Here is a 20,978-nt window from a genome sequence, read left to right on the forward strand (position 1 = left end):
GAGAGAGAGATAGTGAGAGAGGGAGAGAGAGAGAGATAGTGAGAGATAGTAAGAGAGGGAGAGAGAGAGAGAGAGGAATTTCCTTTATAGATACCTGGAATGTTTGAGATTGTTCATTAAAAGGTAACAATATGATTTCATTAAGTCAGCGAATACTTAGGCTGGAATATTTTCTAGTTAATGAATAATAATTAAAATATCTCAAGAGCCAGAGCTTTAAGGATTCTCTCTTGCAATATGTCAGCTGCTAGATCAAATCAAGTCTCCCATATATATCTCAAAAGCTAAAGCTTCTCCATAAGCTGAAATAAAATGTGGCATATTTATTCACAACTGCCCTCAGCCTATATATGTGCGTGGCAAGTCGAAAAAAAACAACAAAATAAACAAAAAATTGCAGAGTTATTGAGAAAGGCTTTTCCCGCAGATAATTCTATAAAGTTCTATGCGGATATTTTGATCTCTAAATACACTTTTTTTTTTTCTTAGATTGAACGAGCATTAGACAGTCAGTAACACCTGCCAGCAGTATTCAAATTTATTTCACATCATTAGCACAAATAAGAGAACACATTTGAAAACAACAACAAATAATTGAAAACAATATTTCCGTTCAGGCCAAACCTAAGAGCAAAAAGTTGGAATAATATACAAACTTTGTTGATGCACACACTTTGTCTCTATCTCTCTCTCTCTCTCTCTTTTGCTATATTTTGGCAAATGTTCAAAATGGTGCGTCAGTCAGTCAGGCTGGCGAATCTATTAATGAATCTATAAGCAACTAGGTGAAATATGCACACAGGAACTAGAGAATATATATATATATATATATATAAATGTAAGCAAACAAATTGTAAAATTGCAAAGCAACAGCTGATTGGCTGTGTCCTTTCTAGTCTTCTTCTTCTCGCTTTTTATTTCTGTGTAAATTTGTTTGACAAGCGCTCAGGCATTAGGCAAAAAAAAGACAGAGAAAAAAAAATGAAATATGACAAAATCAATTTAGCAAGCCGAAGCTTAGCCGTTGTTGGTTTTATTGCTATTGACAACGTTGCCAAGTGCTGAGGCCAAATGGACACGGCCTGTTGACATCTGTCTGTAGCTTCATTTGCATATGATAGCGTGTGTGTGCATGTGTGTGTGTGTGTGTATTGCTTAGCAAAATGTAAATGCAGGGCTGCAATTCAAATGAATTTCGCATGTAAAATGTGCCAAAGAGTGAAAATCAAAACAATCAAGTGAAACATTTGACAGAGGGCAAGCGAACCGAGTACACACACACACACACAGTGAGAGAGACAAACACACACACACTCGCACGCACACAGAATAGAAAGAAAGAAACGCAATGTTAAATGTCATAAATATAAAATCGAATTCAAATTGAAAGCAGATCGAGCATTAGATGCGAGTCGTGTATGTGTGTGTGTTTGAGTGTGTGTGTGTGAATGTGTGTTTGGTTAGTATTTGCATTTAATTAGCAAAAAACCTATGCATAGATTGGCATTGTTGATTTGGCCAAAATACACACACACACACACACGCACACCTACTCGCATTTGTTTGGCTATAACTGTTTGCAATTTTGCAATTACGCAAAACGTTTATAAATTATGCAATTGCCATGACCACGCCCACTTGAGCCCATCAACAATTTGTTTAATGAAGCTCAACACAAAACCACAAAATCAAATCAGCGGAAGTTGTTGCACAGTTGTTCAGTTGTTTGGTTGTTCAGTTGTTGTTTGGCCAACAATTTCTGAAATATTCATGTAATTAACATTTAAATCATAATTCATAAATGTGACTAACGGAAATTCACAATTGTTTGATGCCAAATGCAAACGTTAAGCTGTCCAAAAAACACAAACCCAAGCACACACACACACACACACACACACACACAAAATTATGCATAAATATCGAAATGCAATACTATTTGCGGTTAAATTGAGTGAAGAAGCGAAAGGAGTAGAGGGACAGAGGGGTTGGGGGAAGCGTGGTACTGCTCTTTGTATAATTAGCTAAGCTAAGCGAATTCTCTATGAAGTGTCATCCAACTGTTGCCCGCAACAATTTGTGTTTGTTGATTTGAACAACTTTGTGTGTTGTTTGTGCATTTTGAAACTCATTTAGCAGCGCTTGCATTTTTCGGTTTTTTTTTTTTTTTTTTTTTTTTTTTTTTTGGCTCAACGAGGATCAGTTGACAGCAATTGGAGCCGGAAAACGGGCAGCAAATGAGTTGGAGCTAAAGAATGTGGCCTAGATATTATTTAATGCATTATAAACTCAATTGAACTGCAGTTGCTATAGGAAATTGTTTGTTCAGCGAAATCTTGGATAAACTAATGCAAATATTATATAAGCCAACTCTTCTTCTAGCATTGAATGTAAGTAATTATACCATTACATAATTTTTATGCAAGATTAACTAACTTTGTGAATCTATTCCTTCAAATTGCAGCAAGACCTATCTACAGCAAGCTTAGTTCAGTTCGGGATCTATGTATAACGGGGCTCGACATATTTCTGCTGAAATATTTCATAAATAAACATTAAACGGCATGCCAAAGATTAAGAAGTAACGGTTCATTGGTATTTCCCTTGAGCGCTGATAAAACGGAATAATATATACGTAAATCCAAATGCACATGGCCGCACAGTTTGACAATCACTGGGAGTTATCTTAAGAGCAAAGCAATTACAACTGCATTTGCCGCCAGATAAGCAAATTGTGTTGGGTAACTGTGTGTGTGTGTGTGTGTGTGTGTGTGTGTGTGTGTGTGTGTGTGTGTGTATAAGTGATTTGTGTGCTGAGTGTATTTTAGGCTGCTTATCTTTGTTGAGAATATACCCACACCAACACACACTCACTCACTGACACACACACATACACACACTGGCATATGCAAATAGCAATTGTGAGTGGAACATAAATAGAACTCGGTTCATAGAACTTATTGAAGGGAAGTCGTGCGCGCAGCTAAGCAAAGATTACAGCCGACTCTGATAAGTGGGGCTGGAACTGGAACTGGAACTGGGGCTGGGGCTGGGGCGGCGGCGAGCCAAGAGAGCCACTGAGCTCTAAGACCAGACAATTCACATGCATAATTGATATCGAAGCGAGAGATGAGACTGCCAGACTGTAGACAGAACGAATGGGATATACAGAGGATAGTATATGTATATACATACATATATATAGCATTGCATAGGCAGCAGCCAATCAATTGGAAATGTTTTAATGGCCGCAATTGAGTTGCTGTTGTTGGGCAAAAACGTCAGACTAAAACGCTAATTAATCATAGAGACTGTGACAGAGCCGCAACAACAACAACAACAACAGCAACGACAACAACTGCGCCCAGGCAAAGTCAACTTAATTGATGGGCCAATGCCAATGCCTGCGAAATGGCCAAGAAAATCCACCACCGAACAGCAGCCTAAGCTTGGCCAGGACGCAAGCAACCGCAGGCACAATTACATGTGTGCCATGCCACCATAACAACAACAACTACAACTACAACTAGCTAGCTGATCGGCCCTTGGCAAGGGGATTGCGGGTTTCGTTTCGATTGCAGCCAAAATTTGCCGTGTGATTTGCATGAGTAATTTGACAGATTACCTCGCCTAGCTACACACACAGAGATTGAGGACACATGCCACATGAAGTGGCAAGCGAACAATCAGAGAAAAAAAAAATACAAATTGCTGTATTGCAACCCTAGAAAATAGATTTAATGAGTTGGACAATTTCATGTAAAGCGAGCATTGATTAATTGCAACTGAAAAGAATTGTTGAAAAGATATGCTTGAACTTATATTTGATATAGTATATACATATATAATACAATATACATCACTGAGTTGAAATTATGAAGGGAATATAAAATATATTTTGTGTAAAATAGATTGTTTAATTTCAAGTTGCTGTTCTTACATAATACTTTAATATTGAAAATATTATTTAATTTGTATATATTATAAAATTATTCACATATTTAAATTATTTAAAAATAAAAAAAAATTTTTTTTATTTATTTAAGCTAAATATTTCCCTATAACTTTTCATCTTTAAACATTTATTTACTTATAAATTTTTAAAAATTTGTATACATATACTTTTTTTTAATTTTTAATTTTAATTTTTTTTATTTTATTTTATTATTTTTTTTTTATTTTCTTTATTTATTTTTTATTAATTTTCTTTTTGTTTTTTTTTTTTTAATTTATTTTGTTCATATAAAGTTGATTGTTTATTTCTGAGTTCTCTTTCTCCGTTTCCCAATTTATTCTTCTCTTTGTAACGCTCTTTTAATCCATCAACATTATAGTAGATTTATATTTTCCGTTTCCCTTCGACTAAGAGACAAATCAATATGTCCACATGCTTGATCGATTCATATTGATTCAATGTGATTTTTCCTTTTGTGTTTGTTTTATGTTTGGCCTAACTCAAAAGTCTCTTGGACAAGCGCCAAGGCAAACGCAGCAACACCAACAACAACAACAACAAAAGCGTTAGTTGAAAAATAAATTGCAGCAGTGATAACTAAAAGTTGTTGCTGGCTGTCGGCCCTCCCCTCCGGCAACTTCTCTAGACTCTATGTGGAAGCTATTTACCATATGCCATATAGGGCAGAGGGCAGAGGCATATGCGAAGAGAAACGGACTGTGCTTAACTGTCCACTTCCTGAGGCCCGCATGACGGAAGCCGTTGAAGTGGGCACTGAGTAGAGGGCGGGGCGGAAGGGCGACAGGGGGCGGCATGTGGGGCAAATGTGATGACAGGGACGGCGCGACGTCGTCGTCAACAATTTTGAGCGATAAGCGACAACAAACAGCAACAAAAACGCGACGCACATTTGAATTTCAATTAGAATTTTAATAATCGAAGCTGAGTGAGTGTGTAAGTGTGTATGTGTGTGAGTGTGTGTATATACATTTCGCTTCCGTTTAAATTTTTTATTTATTTGAAACGCTTTCTGTGGGCATTTATCAAAAATGTTGATGGACACGCCGCATGCCGCATGCCACATGCCTCAAACCACATGCGTTCAGCTGGAGCTTCGAAATGCAAGCATACATAAATACAATTAGACAATGCGCGCAGCGGGCCAAATGGGGCATAGCGGGGGGACTGGGAGGCGTGGCTCGCCAGGTAGCTGACACAAAATTAGCACAAGGACAAAAGCATAAATGGAGGAATTCCAGGCAACTCGCCTCGACTCTACCATGCGGCGCAAATCCCGCAAGGATTAAGTAAGCAGGACCAGAAATAAAAAACGAATATATATATATGAATATATATATGTGCATATTCCAGGAGAAGGCAGGACAACAGCAGCGACATGTTGCTAATTTTTTTTTTCCGCCATTCTAATATAATGAAAAAATCATATGCATGTATGAGAGAGTGTACGTATGTGTGTGTGTAAATTTAGCGACAAGGCTGCTGACAACAGCAGCAACAACAAACAGACAACAAAAATCCCAAAAGGCAAACAATTCAACAAAAGAGCGCGAGCTAGAGGGGGCGTTGCCACAGCGAGCTGAGAGGTAGGCGGCAGCCAGCTGGACAATTTCATTTGGCAAGGTAGCTGTCAAAGCTGGAGAGAGAGAGGGGGATGGGGAAGGGGTTGGGGATGAGGATGGGGGCAGGGCAGCAGCACAGCGAATTGAGCTTGCAAATGTCAAGGGGTCTGCAGCTGGGGGGTTTGTCAGAGTAGGGGCGCATTCAGAGTAGGCAGCACCAAAAGAGGGGGCGCAACTGCGTATGTGTATATATATATATGTGTGTGTGTGTGTGTGTGTGTGTGTGTGTGCGTGTGTGGAGGCACACATAGCGAAAGAGTCGCATATTCAACAGGAAAATCCCTTAATTGGAATAAATTAACTGTTATTGCTACGGCATGCCACGCCGACAAGCGCAACAACAGCCGCACGCACACACACACATACACACACACACAATCCCACGGCGGGCATTATATAGACATATAAATATAAATGTATCTACATATATGTACATATGCAGCTGCAGATACAGATACAGATTGTACACATGTATTTGCTTACTCTCTCTCCCTCTCTCTCTTTCTCTCACTATATATTTATATGTGTGTGTACAAGTCGCTATCATTTCCCACTGGAGCAGTGTTTATTCTATATAGCGAACACACAAACCCATATACATACATACATATATACGTATGTATATTTATGTATATATTTACATATACATATCATATGTATACACATACATATATATTTATATACATTTGTGTATGCACATGTATTTGTGTTCCGTTAATTTTTGCGCGCCGCACAACACGAAATTTAATAATATGATAAAAGCGAAATTTATGACACATCCGAGAGAACAGCACGATTCACAAATACAAAAATAAAGCTAAGAAAAATATAATTTTTTTCATATTTGAACTACATCTATCTAGCGAAAGGACAACTGACATAAATACCCTGTAATAGTGCAAGAGCCTCACTGAAAACTCACTTTAGCCTAGTCAAAAATATTCCCAAAAATCATCTTCTGTTCACCTCCTCAACTCAAGCCTACCCCAGAGCTCATTTGCCTAAAGGGTATTCAGTACTTGCTGCCTGTGGTATCTGTGGCAAGGGGCAGTTCAAAGTTGCTGCAACGCAATTTGCAGCTCGCTGCCCTGGCCTAATGAACACGACCCGAATATCCTGTTTGGCCAGCGACTCCGGTGCTGCTCCTGTGCAAAAGATGCCTTTTTTTCCACATTTCGTTTAATTTTAGTTTTCTCTTTTTTTAAGCTTCCTAGTTTTTTCAAACAACAAAGTTTTCACAGAAAATCGCCTGAAGGTGTGTGGCAGCTAAAGCAAAGAGTTCACATTATGCAACATAGTTTTCCTAGCATAATATTTTGTCCTAATTAGAACAAGTAATAAAGAAAGGAATACGAGAGAAGAGCTCCTAACCACGAATAGTGCTTTTTATGTTTTATTTTTTTTTTTTTTTTTCTATTCTTTATTTCTATTGTATTCCGTTTTCCAGGAAATGATTTATGTGGGCTTCAGGGTTGGGGTTGGGTACTTGGAGGGCTTCTATGCCAGACCGTTTTGATTTGGTTTTTAGCTATCTTTTACTTTTATTGCTAGAGGACTTTGCTTATAGCTGAAAGACAATGCTCAATGAAGCACTTATGAATATATCAAAATGAGTTTCTAATAAAACTGTTCTCTAATCTACATAAAATTGAGTGAAACATGCAAGCGTGTGTCTCTGTGTGTGTGTATATATGTACATATTTAAATGTGTTTGTAGCATTCTTCTTATCAGCTCATGGTAGCGGAGTGCGATAAGCATATGTATTTATGGTATTACTCGACCAAATAAGTGGGTATATATACGTGTGTGTGTAAATGTGTGCATAATGAGTAGGGGCTCCATATGTCATATACACACACATACATTACGTGTACTTTAATGATGGCCATGTGGCATAGGCGTAATGCCAAAAAGGAGCATAGACCATCTAAATGAGAATGAGCTATGGATACACTTAAAGACATATATCATAGCTATACAGTTATGGAAAGCCAAAAACTTACCCGCCAATGAAATTCCAATTTGCGTGCCACAATTTGTTGTTGTTTGGGGCTTCACTCGCCGTCTCTTCCGGCGCTGTTGATTTGTTTGCCTTGGAAGCATTTCAATTAAGAGTCTCGGGGCGCTTAATTGTTATGTGCGGATACTTATAGATGATAGTTTATTATATCATTTTTTTTTTGTCGTTTTTTTTTTTTTTTTTTTTTTTTTTTTTTTTTTTTGTGGGGCGGCAACGAGTTGTTTTTCATTTAGCCCGATTGAGGGCAATTATGTGTCCAATGATAACGCGTGTCGCACGGCCATAGCTGTTAAATGAATAGAGCACAGAATTCTCGTTCTAAGACACTTGATAAAGCATACAAGCTGTTATATATGTATTGAAATATATATGTATATATACATATGTACATGTGTATATGAATTCGTAAAGTTTATCAGCACAGCCAGCACACAGGCACACATACAGATCCTTGAGCAGCCGCGAGCAACACCGTCGCTCCGTACGCCAACGCTGACGCACAACAACTGAACAGGAAAGAAAGAACGAAAAAAAAAAACACAGCAACACAGTTGAAGAGCTCAATTGAAATTGAATTCAGCTTTGAAACGAACGAAATGCTACGAAATGAAGTGAAACGCAACAAAATTGACTTTGACACGTCGCACTTTGTATACTCTGCCAGCGTGCTACGCTGCTAGCAGCGAGCATTATGACAGCTAAATTATTTAATTGCGTAAATGTGTGTCAAACGGCCGCCCGCTGGGCCTGGCGCACTGTTAGTGTATTAGAACAAAGAGAAATAAAGAAGGAGAGCGAAAGAGTAAGCGAGAGTGCCAGAACGCGTTTCGTTTCCATGCTGTGCCTATGCGCTCTCCGTCTTATCAGTGAGCGACGCTGCCGCTGACGCCGATCGCTTGTTGCTTTGTGTGCGTGCGGAAAAGAGATGGCACTGCCAAGCAACGCAAACCCAAAACCAAACACATTTAATCAACATTTCATTTTATCGTGCATTAGAGAGCATGTACACATTTCTGCAGCCTTTGTGGCTGTGTCTGTGTCTGTGTGGGTATTTTTTTAGTTGAGCATAAAAAAGTTTTTGTTTTAAAGCAAACACACCAAATTGAAGACAAGAGGCAGCAGCGCAACATTTGCAAAACACATGTCAACGGCATGTTTCCTCTGACGCTGGGCATGGCCAAATTTGCCCAGCCAAGCAAAAGAGAGCGCACGCAAGTGGGAGCGAGACAGGTAGCAGCGAAGAGAGCGCCGTGTCCTTGATCTGCATTGCAGTGAGCAGCGAGTGACGAGCACTGATTGGCCATCGATGCAGCCAAATTAGAAAATAGAGAAAGAACAAGAAAAAAGAGCAACTCTTTAGCTAAATACACAAACACATGAGCAAAGGGCAAGAGAACGCTGAGTATTTTCATGTATGTAAATAAACATATGCAAATCTGAATGTGTGACGTATGAATTTTGATGTCACACACATGCACACCCGTCTCCTACAGCCACAATACAAAGTATGTGTATTTTCTTTTAAGGCACAGACAACCAGATAATCACACACAAACACACGTACACACACTCACACACTTAGAGATTGCCCATTGCCATATGCAAAGTCTTGGAATATTTTTTGCTCTTTGAGCTCTTGTCATCGTCGTTCTCCTTTTCGTTCTCGGTATTTGTTGTTGTTATTGTTGTTGTTGCTGCTTTAAACGCGCCAGCGTCATCAAGTTTTATGAGCAATTACAACATCTGTTGAATATCGCAAAAGAGACGTACACACACACACACGCAGAGAATCACACACACGCACACACACACACACCCTCTCGTACACAGACGACAGAAAAATGAGAGCATCTCCATAGAAATCGCACATTTTTCTGTCTTTCGCTTGTCTTCCTCTTCTCGGCTTTTTTTTTTTTTTTTTGTTCATTCACTAGGCAATACAAAGCGCCAAACAGATAAAATAGAAGACAAGCAAAGGAAAGAGGCTAGGGGGGATGGCGGTAAAGGGCATGTTAGGGCAGATGAGGGTACAATGTGAAATGCGAATGCTCAAGTCTAAGGGCAGTCGAACAGCAACAACAACAACAACAATGACAATAACAATAGGCACTTGGCATTGAACTTAGGCGCAGTTCTTTTGTATGTCCTCTCTCTCTCTCTCTCTCTCTATCACTCTCATTGCTGATATACCCCTTCATTCTTACCCACTGGGGCTACTCCTGATTCGTGATTGAGCTATTGAATTAACATTTGCAATGATTTACCAAACAACATTTGATAATGATGCCAAAAAAAGGAAGGCGAAATAAGAAGAAGCAGAGCAAGTAGATGGAAAAAAGTACACACAAGAATGTGGGCGTGACATTAAATCATGGGGGCTGGCTGACACACAGCAGCGTGTCGAGTTTAAGCGTATATGTAGATATAGAAATACATATATATGCATGTGTATGTATGTATCTTGATTTCAATGGGGAATATCAATTTCAATATAAATGTCTTGATTGAAGATGGTTTTCCATGTTTGCGGTGACGAATTTAAATTGAACTCCTATATAATATAATAAAAAGTGAAGCTTAAAATGAATCAAAGCATATTTAAGACATTTGATGGAGCCTTTTCTATAAATCATAAATTATTTGCAGCTCTAAGCAGGTTCAATTTCTCTGGCTGCATTTCATCGTTAAGAAATAGGGCTTTAAATCATAAATTATTTGGAAACAGCTTCATTGTCTATATTTGGGCAGGCTTAAATTTTGGCTAGACATATAATTTGGCTAGACATACATACATATTATTATATACATACATATATTATGTAAATATTTCGAAGATGAATTTAATTTGAGCATTTTAAGGAAACTGTTGAAAAACGAATCAAACTTAAGACTTACTTCATAAAAGTAAATTCTTTCAAGTTTTAAACATAGATAGAACACATAATATTTTAAATTGCTTAGAAGACTAAAAGATATGATAAAATAAATTCAAAAAAATTTAAAGAAATTTATACTACATGAAGAAAAGTTTAAATATGTGTATATAAGAAAAGAAAAATAAATATTTTTATATAAAAATATAAAAATTTAGGTAAATTTAATTGAAACTAAGAGTAAACATGGATAAATTTATCTATAAGCTGCAGTAACTTGCAGATATTTAATAGAGCTGGATCTACATGCTATATAGTAATATGCTTAATATTATTTTCCAATTTTTCAGTATTTTCTCAAAACCTCTCGGCAACCATTGCCAGCTTTTACTGTACTTTATGCACATGGTTAGCCAGCTGTGGCTCATGCCATAATGTTAATGAATTTTAATTTTAAAATACCAATCGTTCACAATGCTCAACGGTCGACACCTGGACGCATATTTCAGAGCTCCGCCCCTTATTTGATTACAGCTCAAGCTGAATCAAGCTCACAATCAATCAGAAATACAAATACGAAATGCGAATTCTCGAAATGCGTGTACAATGAGGGCGAAAATCTGTCAAAAAGTGGTAAATGAAACTCTTCAGATGTCACTGAGCCATAAAATTATGCGATAATTAATTCCTCATAAAAAAACGAACAGGAGAGCAACAGCAAATAGCGAAAGAGTGAGCCAGAGAGAGAGTGTGTGAGAGAGAGAGACAGACAAAAGGTAGATATAAGAAGAGCGGGTAGCGAGGCGTAAATTCTCAGTCGAGTGCATTGTTTGTGCGAGTCCTTAGCGCAGTTCGAACCCCGGTATGCTTCCGCAATTATGATTGTCCTTCGCCAGTCGCCTGGCCTGGATTCCTTATTTCGGGGCTCATTTGGCTGGGCATTTGAGCACATTTTTTCACATTTTTTTTTCCACAATTTTTGTGTTTTTTTGTTTTTTAATGCCTTTCTGTGGTCTTGTCTTTGGCTGGTCTTAATTAAAAAGCTGTACAAATTGCAAGGGGTAAGGACTGGCGGAAGGGTAGTGCTAGTGGATATTTAAAGCATTGCTGACTGCGAGTGCGAGTGCGACTGCGACAACCCCTAGCTAAAGGTTTTCATTTTTTTTTCTTCTTCCTCCTCTTCTTCCTTTCTGTGCCTGGCTAAAACAAAGAGCACACAGATTTCAATTGTTTGTCGGGCATTGTTGAGCGTGTTTCGAGTATATCTGGAAGCATGCGACGAGTATAAGTTCCATTGTCCTGACAAAAATGAAAAGCGCATTGAATGCATGCAAAAGCTGACGCCGAAGCTGAAGCTGAAGCCGAGGCTGATGCTGCTGAAGTTGTAGCTGGGGCCGCAGGCAAAGCAAAAGCCAAAGTGCTGAACCCAAAAGCTGAAGCACATGTGCTCTCTTTTAGCCAAGTACTTTGCCGCCGACTTTTATGCGGGGGGCGGCTAATTTGCCGGCTATGGGGGCGCACTTCAGCTGACAAGCAGTTACTTTAACTTGAGCCAGCTTAAGACGAGCCGACCGGGTAGCAGGGCGGGGGAAGATAGCCTCAGGTGGCAGCACTTTGTCGCGCACTTTACTGTAAAACTTCCGTTAATTAACGTTAATTTACTTGCAGGCCCGGAAGAGAATCTGAAGGCGAAAAACAAGTAAAAAAATATACAAATTCAATGAAAATGCATCCAAAAAAACTTTTGCCGGACAAATGCAGTTGCACAACTCTGGTTGCCTGACTTGACTGCAAGTTGCTAGAGTTGCCAGATCTATGGCTCTATTGTTGCCACACACAAAGGCTGTACGTGCATTCATATATGGCATAACGACGCCATTTTGAAATTTCTTTCTTATTTTTATACCCTGAACCCATTGAAAATGGGAAATCAGGGTATAATGGTTTTGTGAAAAAGTATGTAACGGGCAGAAGGAGGCGTGGCAGACCCCACAGAGTATATATATTCTTGATCAGCGCGACGAGCTGAGTCGATATAGCCCTGTCCGTCTGTCCGTCCGTCCGTCCGTCCGTATGAGTGCGTCGATCTCAGAAGTTATAAGAGCTAGAGAGCTGAAATTTGGCATGCATACTCGTGAGTACCATACGCAGTACGAGTTTGCTTTATTTTTTCGATAAATCGTCCGATAACTTTTTTATCGAGAATAATCGAAAAATTTATTTTGTTTTTTCAGCCTAATTTGAACATTTTTAGACCTGGAGTGTTCAAATTTAAGTTGTATATAAAGTTAATCGATACAAAGATTTTGTAATTTACAGATTTTGGATACCACGCCCCCTTCGCCCCAAATTTGTAAAAAACGCATTTCAAGTACTAGAGACTTGTGCTTTGGAATGTACACACATATTCATCATATGATTACACTCTGAAAGTTTCATTAAGATCTTATGTCTACAAAAGAAATTATTCAACAGATAAATTCTCATAATGTTGCCCACACTGCAGCGCAGCCCAAGCGCAGTCGCTGCTTACTGCGCAGTTAGTAGAGCGCAGGCTTATGCGAGCGTGTGGATGCACGTGTATGTATGTGTGCATAAAAGTGCAGAATGATTAGAATATCAGCTTAGAGGGTTCAGGGTATCTCCTAGTCGAGCAGTCTCGACTAGAGCCTTCTTACTTGTTTTATTTTATTTTGAGTTCAGTTTTTGCTTGTTTATTTTGCTTTTTATTTTTTTTTTAAGAGAACTTTTAACGCTGACTTTGGTACTGGCAAATTGTTGCAACAATGTGAATGGCTAAAAGTATGCAAAGACCGACTACGAAATACTCCCACATTAAGTTTGATATATGAGATTAAGAAATGAATATCATTGCTAAAATATACAAATTGCTTTGGCAATTTCTTAAGATTTTTTTTTAATAAATAAATTATTTTGAGTATATTTATATATATTTTCAGTTATATAAGTTTGAAATTTGTTGCAAATTTATTTATTTTATTTATTTATTTATTTATTTATTTATTTATTTATTTTATTTATTTATTTATGTAGTTTTTAAAAAGTTGTTTTAAGTATTTTTCACTATATTATATTAAGTTATTATTTTCTCTCTTTAGTTTTTGTATGTATTTATACTTATTATATATTCTCTATATATTTATTTATTAGTATTATCTATTATTTTCTAAAAGTTACTTAAACTTTGAACAGCTTGCCCTGATCATGTACACATCAGGATATATTTCCACTTCAGTATAAAACCATAAATACTCTTTTAATTCTACCATAAGCCAAAGAGTATTTCAATTTCAACACGCTTTGTTAGGGTATCCGGCAAAGCTGTCAAGTCATGTGCAGCTTGTGTGCTTTAAGCTGCATTCAAAGCCGGAGATTAAAAAATTACCCAATGTTGACAAAAGCCAAGGGAATACAAACGTGTGTGTGTGTGTGAGAGAGAGAGAGAGAGAGAGAAAGCGTATTGCTATATATATATGTATGTATGCATGTGTGTGTGGGTGTGTGTGCTCACTTTTATGTTTGTTTGGCTGCTGCTGATGCTGCTGCTACGGCTGATGCTGATGCTGTTCAATATGCGCAGCATGTTTCTGATGGAAATATGATTAAAGTCAAGGCGAAAACAAGCAGCAGCAGGAGCAGCAGGAGCAGCCGCAGCAGCAGAAGCGACCAGGACCTGAACGCAGAACGTGCCGCTGCTGCTGACCAAATATAGCGCAGCAGCGACGGACCAATGTGCAGGCATTATGCAAAGGCACGTGAAAAGTTGTTTGATGATTGTGCAGAGAGCGAGAAATCAACTGGAAAAAATACACAAAAACAAAAAGAAAGTCACAGATGAGAAATAACAGGCTAAGCATCTGGAGCTGCAGCTCCAGCTGCAGCAACAATTTCATGGACGTGCACTGTAACTGAGTGTTGGTAAACGCCATAAAGAAAATCAAACTAAAGCAGAGCAGGAAGAATAGTTGAGCTAAAGTTGTAAAAAGTCTTTGCTTTTTTTTTTGTTCGTGCTCGAATTTATTTTAGATTATGAATTTTGTTTAATATGCCAATAGTTGGCTGTACAAAAGGATACATTACAGGGCATGCTCTCTCTCCTCTCTCTCTCTCTCTCTCTCTCGCTCTGTCTTTTACTCTTTCCTTCACATACGTGCATTGCGGGGCGTGCAACTTTGTGGTCTTTTAAAAGATTGTTTGCATTATTTGTGGCTGCTTGCCCCTCCATCCCGCCACCCTTCTCCCTCGTCAATTTCCCCGTCCCGTTGGCCAAAAACATTTTCTGAGCTGTTAACAAAGTGAAACCGCACAGTTTGTTTCGCTAAAGTTTTGCAGAGCGAGAGAGAGAGAGAGAGAGAGAGAGAGAGAAAGAGAGCGCGCAAAAAACGATAACGGTATTTAGTTTGCATGAGCATCGGTTTTTAGGGTTTTTCGGTTTTTCGGTTTCAGTTGGGTTTTTGTGGGCGCTTTGCCTATTGTTGCTCTTGTTGTTGCTCTAAAGGATTAGCAACAGCAACAGGAGCAATAGCAGCAGCCGCACCAGCAGCAGAGGAAGCCAAAGCAGCGGCAGCCCTGTGATTATGCGTATGCCTGTTAAGCCTGAAGCTTAGAAAAGTTTGCCATATTTTTGATGGGTTTATAAAACAACAAGTACCAAAAACAAAATACGAAAAATATATATACTATATATTAGTTGGAGCAAAATATGTACATATATAGAGACACTCGAGCCATGCACAGCTTCACGAAGAAATATGTGCAAATTGATATGTATGTATATGCAATTTAATTGCAATGAGAAACAGAATTTTCTTTTGATTTTATTTGAGCCAATTTGAAGATTGAGTGCGGAATTTATTTTTTGCTCAGCGGTGGAGCTAAGGAAACTTTCTAGTTTATTTAAACTGTAAATATAGGAAACTTCTTGCAAATATTTTACCAAGTGCTGTAGTTAAGGTTGGCTTTACATATTTCATATATAAGCTGCTAAAATTAGTAGTAGTAGGTAATAGTAGTAGTAATAGTAGTAGGTAATAGTAGTAGTAATAGTAGTAGGTAGTACTACTACTACTAAGTAGATAATAGTAGTAGGTAGTAATAGTAGTAATAGTTTAAGGTAGTAGTAGTAGTAATAGTTGTAGGTAGTACTACTACTACTAAGTAGATAATAGTAGTAGGTAGTAATAGTAGTAATAGTTTAAGGTAGTAGTAGTAGTAATAGTTGTAGGTAGTACTACTACTACTAAGTAGATAATAGTAGTAGGTAGTACTACTACTACTAAGTAGATAATAGTAGTAGGTAGTACTACTACTACAAGTAGATAATAGTAGTAGGTAGTAATAGTAGTAATAGTTGTAGGTAGTAGTAGTAGTAATAGTTGTAGGTAGTAGTAGTAGTAATAGTTGTAGGTAGTAGTAGTAGTAATAGTTGGTAGTAGTAGTAGTAATAGTTATAGGTAGTAGTAGTAGTAATAGTTATAGGTAGTAGTAGTAGTAATAGTAGTAGGTAGTGGTAGTAGTACTACTACTACTAAGTAGATAATAGTAGTAGAAATAGTAGTATGTAATAGTAGTAGTGATAGTATTAGGTAATAGCAGTAGTAATAGAAGTAGTAATAGTAGTAGTAATAGTAGTAGGAGTAATATTAGTAACGTAGTTCAAGTTGTTTACATCTGCAACTAGTTTAATGAATTCTTCTACACATTTAGCTTATCAAAAACTCTCTACTTTCTCTACGTATTTCTTTGTATTTTTTCCCACAATATTTATTGAATTTCCATTAAATCCTATCCAAATATCAGACCCAAGACGCACTTGTGCTAGGGCTTAAGAACTGTTCGCAATTTATGTTTAGTGCAGTCAACAATTACAGTTAGTCACAGTTACATTAACTGCGACTGAAGGTATTAGGGCCGAAAACCAAAAAAACAACAGCACTCAACCACACACTTACACACACACACACACACATACTGTGAGGCACAACTAGAAGTCAAGTCAATTTTGTTGATGCGTGAAGCGATTTATGTTTAGTTCACGCATTTGCAGTGTTCATTTGCTGTTGTTGTTGTTGCGTCAGGATGTTGTTGTTGTTATTCTTGTTGCTGTCGTTTTTTGGCGGCTGCTGTAACGAGCAGCTAAATCGATTGTAACTAATTTGCGGCAGTCACGAGGCAAGCACTGATTTAGAAAATGCCAACGACTTGCCAAGGACGAGAACAAGGAGTTGCCCTGATAGCAGCCGAGGCAATCGAGCCGGGCATGGACCCAGACCCGGACCCGGGCAGAGCAATTCAGGCAGCGCAGGCAATGAAACGCGACACATTCCGTATTATTAAAATATTAAAGACAATTCAATAGGAAAATTGGCAGGCGAATAGACAGGCAGACAGACAGAAACAGCAAAAGTGGGAGCGAGCAAGAGAGGGCGAGTGAACTAGCTATGCTGTCAATGCATATATGTATGTGTATATATAGTAATTGAAATAAATGAGAACAGTTATATGTATGCATGCGCTCACAGCGAGTGAGTGAGAGCGTAAGAGTTGGCCAGAGTGAGATGGCGTAAGCGAGTGAGTTGAGGGGCTTGTTTAATAAATGATTTCCGCTGTATTTTCCAAGCCTCCCCCTGCCCAGCTACTGCTGCTACTCTATAACAAATGCAGCGTGGGCCTGCCTCCATAGAGCTCTAGAGCTATGCGTCTCTATGTGTATCTAAGGGCTTCGGTATCTGTATCTGTATCTGTATCTGCATGCGTCATGCGTTCAGATTAGACTCGTTGTTCGTGACTGCCAACAATTGGCAAACGCACACACAAACACACGCATGCACACACACACACATAGAATCACTCACACACTCGTTCGCTAACCAAATCAGTGCGTGTAGTATCTTTGTATCTGTAGCTATGCACAGATGTATCTATATAGCTGCGACAATGAGCACACATTGTTGCTGGTTTGGGTAGCATTTTTCTCTCTTCTTCTTCTTCTTTTTTTTTTTTTTTGTGTGTGTTGTTTGTGCGGGTGCATGTCTTCTCATTTCATTATCGAAAATATGCAAAGCGACGCCAAATGCCTGCAAATGATAATGAGGGCTTATCGCAGAGCCCACCCTTCGCAGCGGAAGTGAAGCCTGAAACGCAGTCCACATTATCTCTAAACTAAAAAAAAAAAAACAAAAAACAGAAAAAACACTAAAAAGTGAAGAGAAGCTAAGTAGACGGAGAAGCAGAAGGAAGGAAAGGCAGGCCAAAAAGTAAATAAAAATAAAAATCAATCAACAAGTGGTCCAACAGTGGGACCCAACGCACCCAAGGGCTGGGCAAGGCAGGCGGGCAGCCAGAGCAACACAGAGAGAGAGAGAGAGAGAGGGGGCGTGGCTGGTTTTGTTGCCAGCTGCCAATTCGCAAGTGTCGTCTATTTGTTGCGCAAATAACAAACATTGACGTTGTGTAGGGACAGCCAATTGGCTCAGGGCCTTTGGCTAGAAGAAGCACAGGACACGCAGGAAACGCAGGACACACAGGCTATACAGAATGCTTACAGTAACTGTGCTTAAATAATTGATTTAATTAACATTAATGCTAATCATATACACACATCTATGTATATGGCATATAGTAGCAATATAATAATATACATACATATATATACAAAAGATATGATATGAACATAAGCAGCCATAAGCAGCCGTTAGGCACGCACACAGACACACACACGCACATGTAATAAAATAATCATAAATATATAATGATGATTTACCCAGGCAGCAGCCTGGCTGAGTGGATCTGCTGCTGTTTGCCAGGGCCATGCAAATACGCATGCTTTAAGTGCACCAACGGCATTTTAGCCTGGCTAAATTGTAATGAAGCAAACGCAACCACGCCCACTAGCTCCCACTCCCTACTCCCCACACACACACACAGAGATATGCAAAAGATAGCATCGAAGCTGAGAGCAAATAAATTGCTATACAATTTTACCCAAAAGTCGCATCCAAAAACCAAACAGCACGCCAGAGGGTAGTCAGTGGGGGCTGGAGGGGGTGGGCCATGTATGGCTACGCCTGCAGCACAGTTACGTTAGCTGCAGGGGTTGCGGTGTTGGAATGTGTGTCTGCTGGGGAATAGGTAGCGAGGCAGAGGCGGGGCGGGGAGCTGCAAACAGACTGTCGTCATGTCAAGCAATTCAATTCAATTTGGTTTCTCACGCGTTTGTTTGCCAGCTCATGGCAACGTCTTCCACTGCGTCCCCCTTGGCCTACGTCATTGACTGCCCTGATTTGTGTCTGTGTGTATGAGTATACATGTGTGTGTGGGTGTCTGTGTTTATTTTTATTTTTATTTAATTCATTGGCTTTCAAAGTTTTGTAGCTAAACCGTTCTTTTTTTTTTTTTTCTTTTATGCTGGCTGTAAATAACAATTTACGATTTACAATTTACCATTTTACAATTTTACAATTTACAACTTGGCAACAATTTACAGTGGCTGCTGCAAAAGTTCGCACAACTCGCATACATAACAATTTGCAGGCGCATTAAAAAGTTGCCAGATTAATATTTAAACGGGCGAAAACTTATGCACACATATGGCAGCACGAGCACACACACACACACACAATCACACACAGTGAAAGACACAGACGCAAATACGCACAGCGAAAATTAAGCATAAAAGTATGCAACACAGAACTGCACGCAAGAGAATCACACGCATACACGCGCACACACATGCACACACTCACTCACACACACACTGTCATTTCGTTTCATTTTCCACTCATTCCTATTAAGAAATCTTGACACTTCTACTTACTTGCGTAGTCATCTCACATGTTAGCCGCTGCAGTCGCTGGCTGTCGCCGCGCCGTTCTGGTTGTGGGCTGGCGCTGTCAGCGCATTTGAAAATTTCCGCCGTCTGCTTCGGTGGCCGCTGGTTAGCGGCTTTAAAAGTGGCGACATCTACTGTCCATACGTCATCAACATCAACGTCAACTTTAAACAGCGCTCTACCGGGCCGCACAAAATGCCGACGGCTGTTGCTCGCTTCTGCTGTTCCTTTATTCATCTACACACACACACATATTTCTTGCACTCAACTCCCTCTCTCTCCCTTTCTCTCTTTCTAGCTCGTATTGATTGCTTGTCGGCGGCACTCACGCATACACAGGCACAGGCACACTCACATACTCTTCTGACACGCATAAGTAACTGCTAACACAATTTGTAGTCTATGGGTTAACTGTATAACTGTAAAACTGTTAAAGCCAACAGCCTTTGTTGCCATCTATTTGCCGCGCCAAAGAACTGGACACGAGCGAGGTCTGCAGCCAAATGAATCTGAAATAATGAAACTGAGTGAATTTCGCTCGAAAGATGCTGCGAACACGAGCCAACAAAGCACGACACGACCCGACACGACACGAGCGCCCAGACCCGAACCAGAGCCCCACCAAGCGAACACGACAAAGCTGCTGTCCAAAAGCTTCGACTCGACTCGGCTTTTGTCGCACTTGCAGCAGGAGAGAGCGCATACGAATGGCTTGCGCAAGCCGAGGGGAAATGGGCAACGGCCAAAGAGCATCAGCATCGCTGTGAGAGGGGCAATGTAAACAAGGCAACATTGGGATGCTGTGGCTTTTAATTAGCCACCGTTTGCATATTTCAGCAGCTAAGAGAGCTTGCATTAAGAGAACACCAGGCAGACAGACAGATAGAACGGGAGAGAGAGAGCGAAAGAAAGAGAGAGCTTTGCCAAAACCAACTATGTGTGGGTGAGTGTAATAACAAATGCTGCTGATAAGGCTACTGACCTCTGTGCCAGTGTGTGCAGTGGCGTCGTTTGCGCAAGGGGTTGCTGTTGCAGCTGGCTTAGCTTAGCCTGCCACACACACACACACACACACACACAGAGGCAGACACTCACAAATCAGGTTGGCAGCTCGGCTGGCATAACTAAATGCCAATTAAATGCTTTCGAGTGTTTTCTAAATAAGTTGAATTTACACAAATTTCAAATTTACCGCAACTTGCGCTGCTTTTAATTAAATTAATGCATTGCCTACTACAGTCCAACTCTCGTCCTTCCCTCTCTCTCTCTCCGTCTCCTCTCACAGTGCTGCCCATTTAATTGTTGGCATTTTTCTTGTGCTGTCTGGACAAACAGCTGTGCCATCAAGCGCATAGATTACACAACAAACAAAAGCCGCCGCTCAGAGACAAAAGGCAGCAGCAAAGCAAGCTGAGCGAGCGTCCAGCGAAGGACTCTAGCAACGCCGCAGACCCTTGTCCAACTTCGCCTGGTGAAATCCGAGCAGCTTTAATTTGGCCACGTCAAACGCTGAATGAAGGCAAATTTGTCCAGCAGCAACAACAACACATCTACAGATTTGAAAAGCCTACATTTAGGCGCACATATTAATAAAAAAAAAAAAGGAAGACAAATGCAGAGAAGACAACAAAACAAAAA

At 39.5% G+C, this 20,978-nt stretch overlaps 1 protein-coding gene and 1 long non-coding RNA gene across 3 annotated transcripts; one reads left to right on the top strand and one right to left on the bottom strand.

The window, feature by feature from the left end:
* Positions 1 to 14,003: 14,003 nt before the first annotated feature.
* Positions 14,004 to 19,684, bottom strand: LOC116804093. Its single transcript, XM_044011124.1, has 2 exons — positions 19,326 to 19,684; positions 14,004 to 14,307 (listed from the first exon to the last, which is right to left on the bottom strand). Exons 1-2 carry the CDS (start codon positions 19,575 to 19,577, stop codon positions 14,119 to 14,121), a joined length of 441 nt encoding a protein of 146 aa, XP_043867059.1. The 5' UTR covers positions 19,578 to 19,684; the 3' UTR covers positions 14,004 to 14,118.
* Positions 19,358 to 20,978, top strand: LOC116804094. Of its 2 annotated transcripts, XR_006357893.1 has the most exons (3): positions 19,358 to 19,445; positions 19,639 to 20,283; positions 20,626 to 20,978. It is a non-coding gene; the product is annotated as an uncharacterized LOC116804094 (long non-coding RNA). The 2 variants fall into 2 exon arrangements; XR_006357892.1 differs by having other exon boundaries at positions 19,639 to 20,978.

This window comes from Drosophila mojavensis, unplaced genomic scaffold, assembly GCF_018153725.1.
Source record: "Drosophila mojavensis isolate 15081-1352.22 unplaced genomic scaffold, ASM1815372v1 contig_80, whole genome shotgun sequence".
Taxonomy (NCBI): domain Eukaryota; kingdom Metazoa; phylum Arthropoda; class Insecta; order Diptera; family Drosophilidae; genus Drosophila; species Drosophila mojavensis.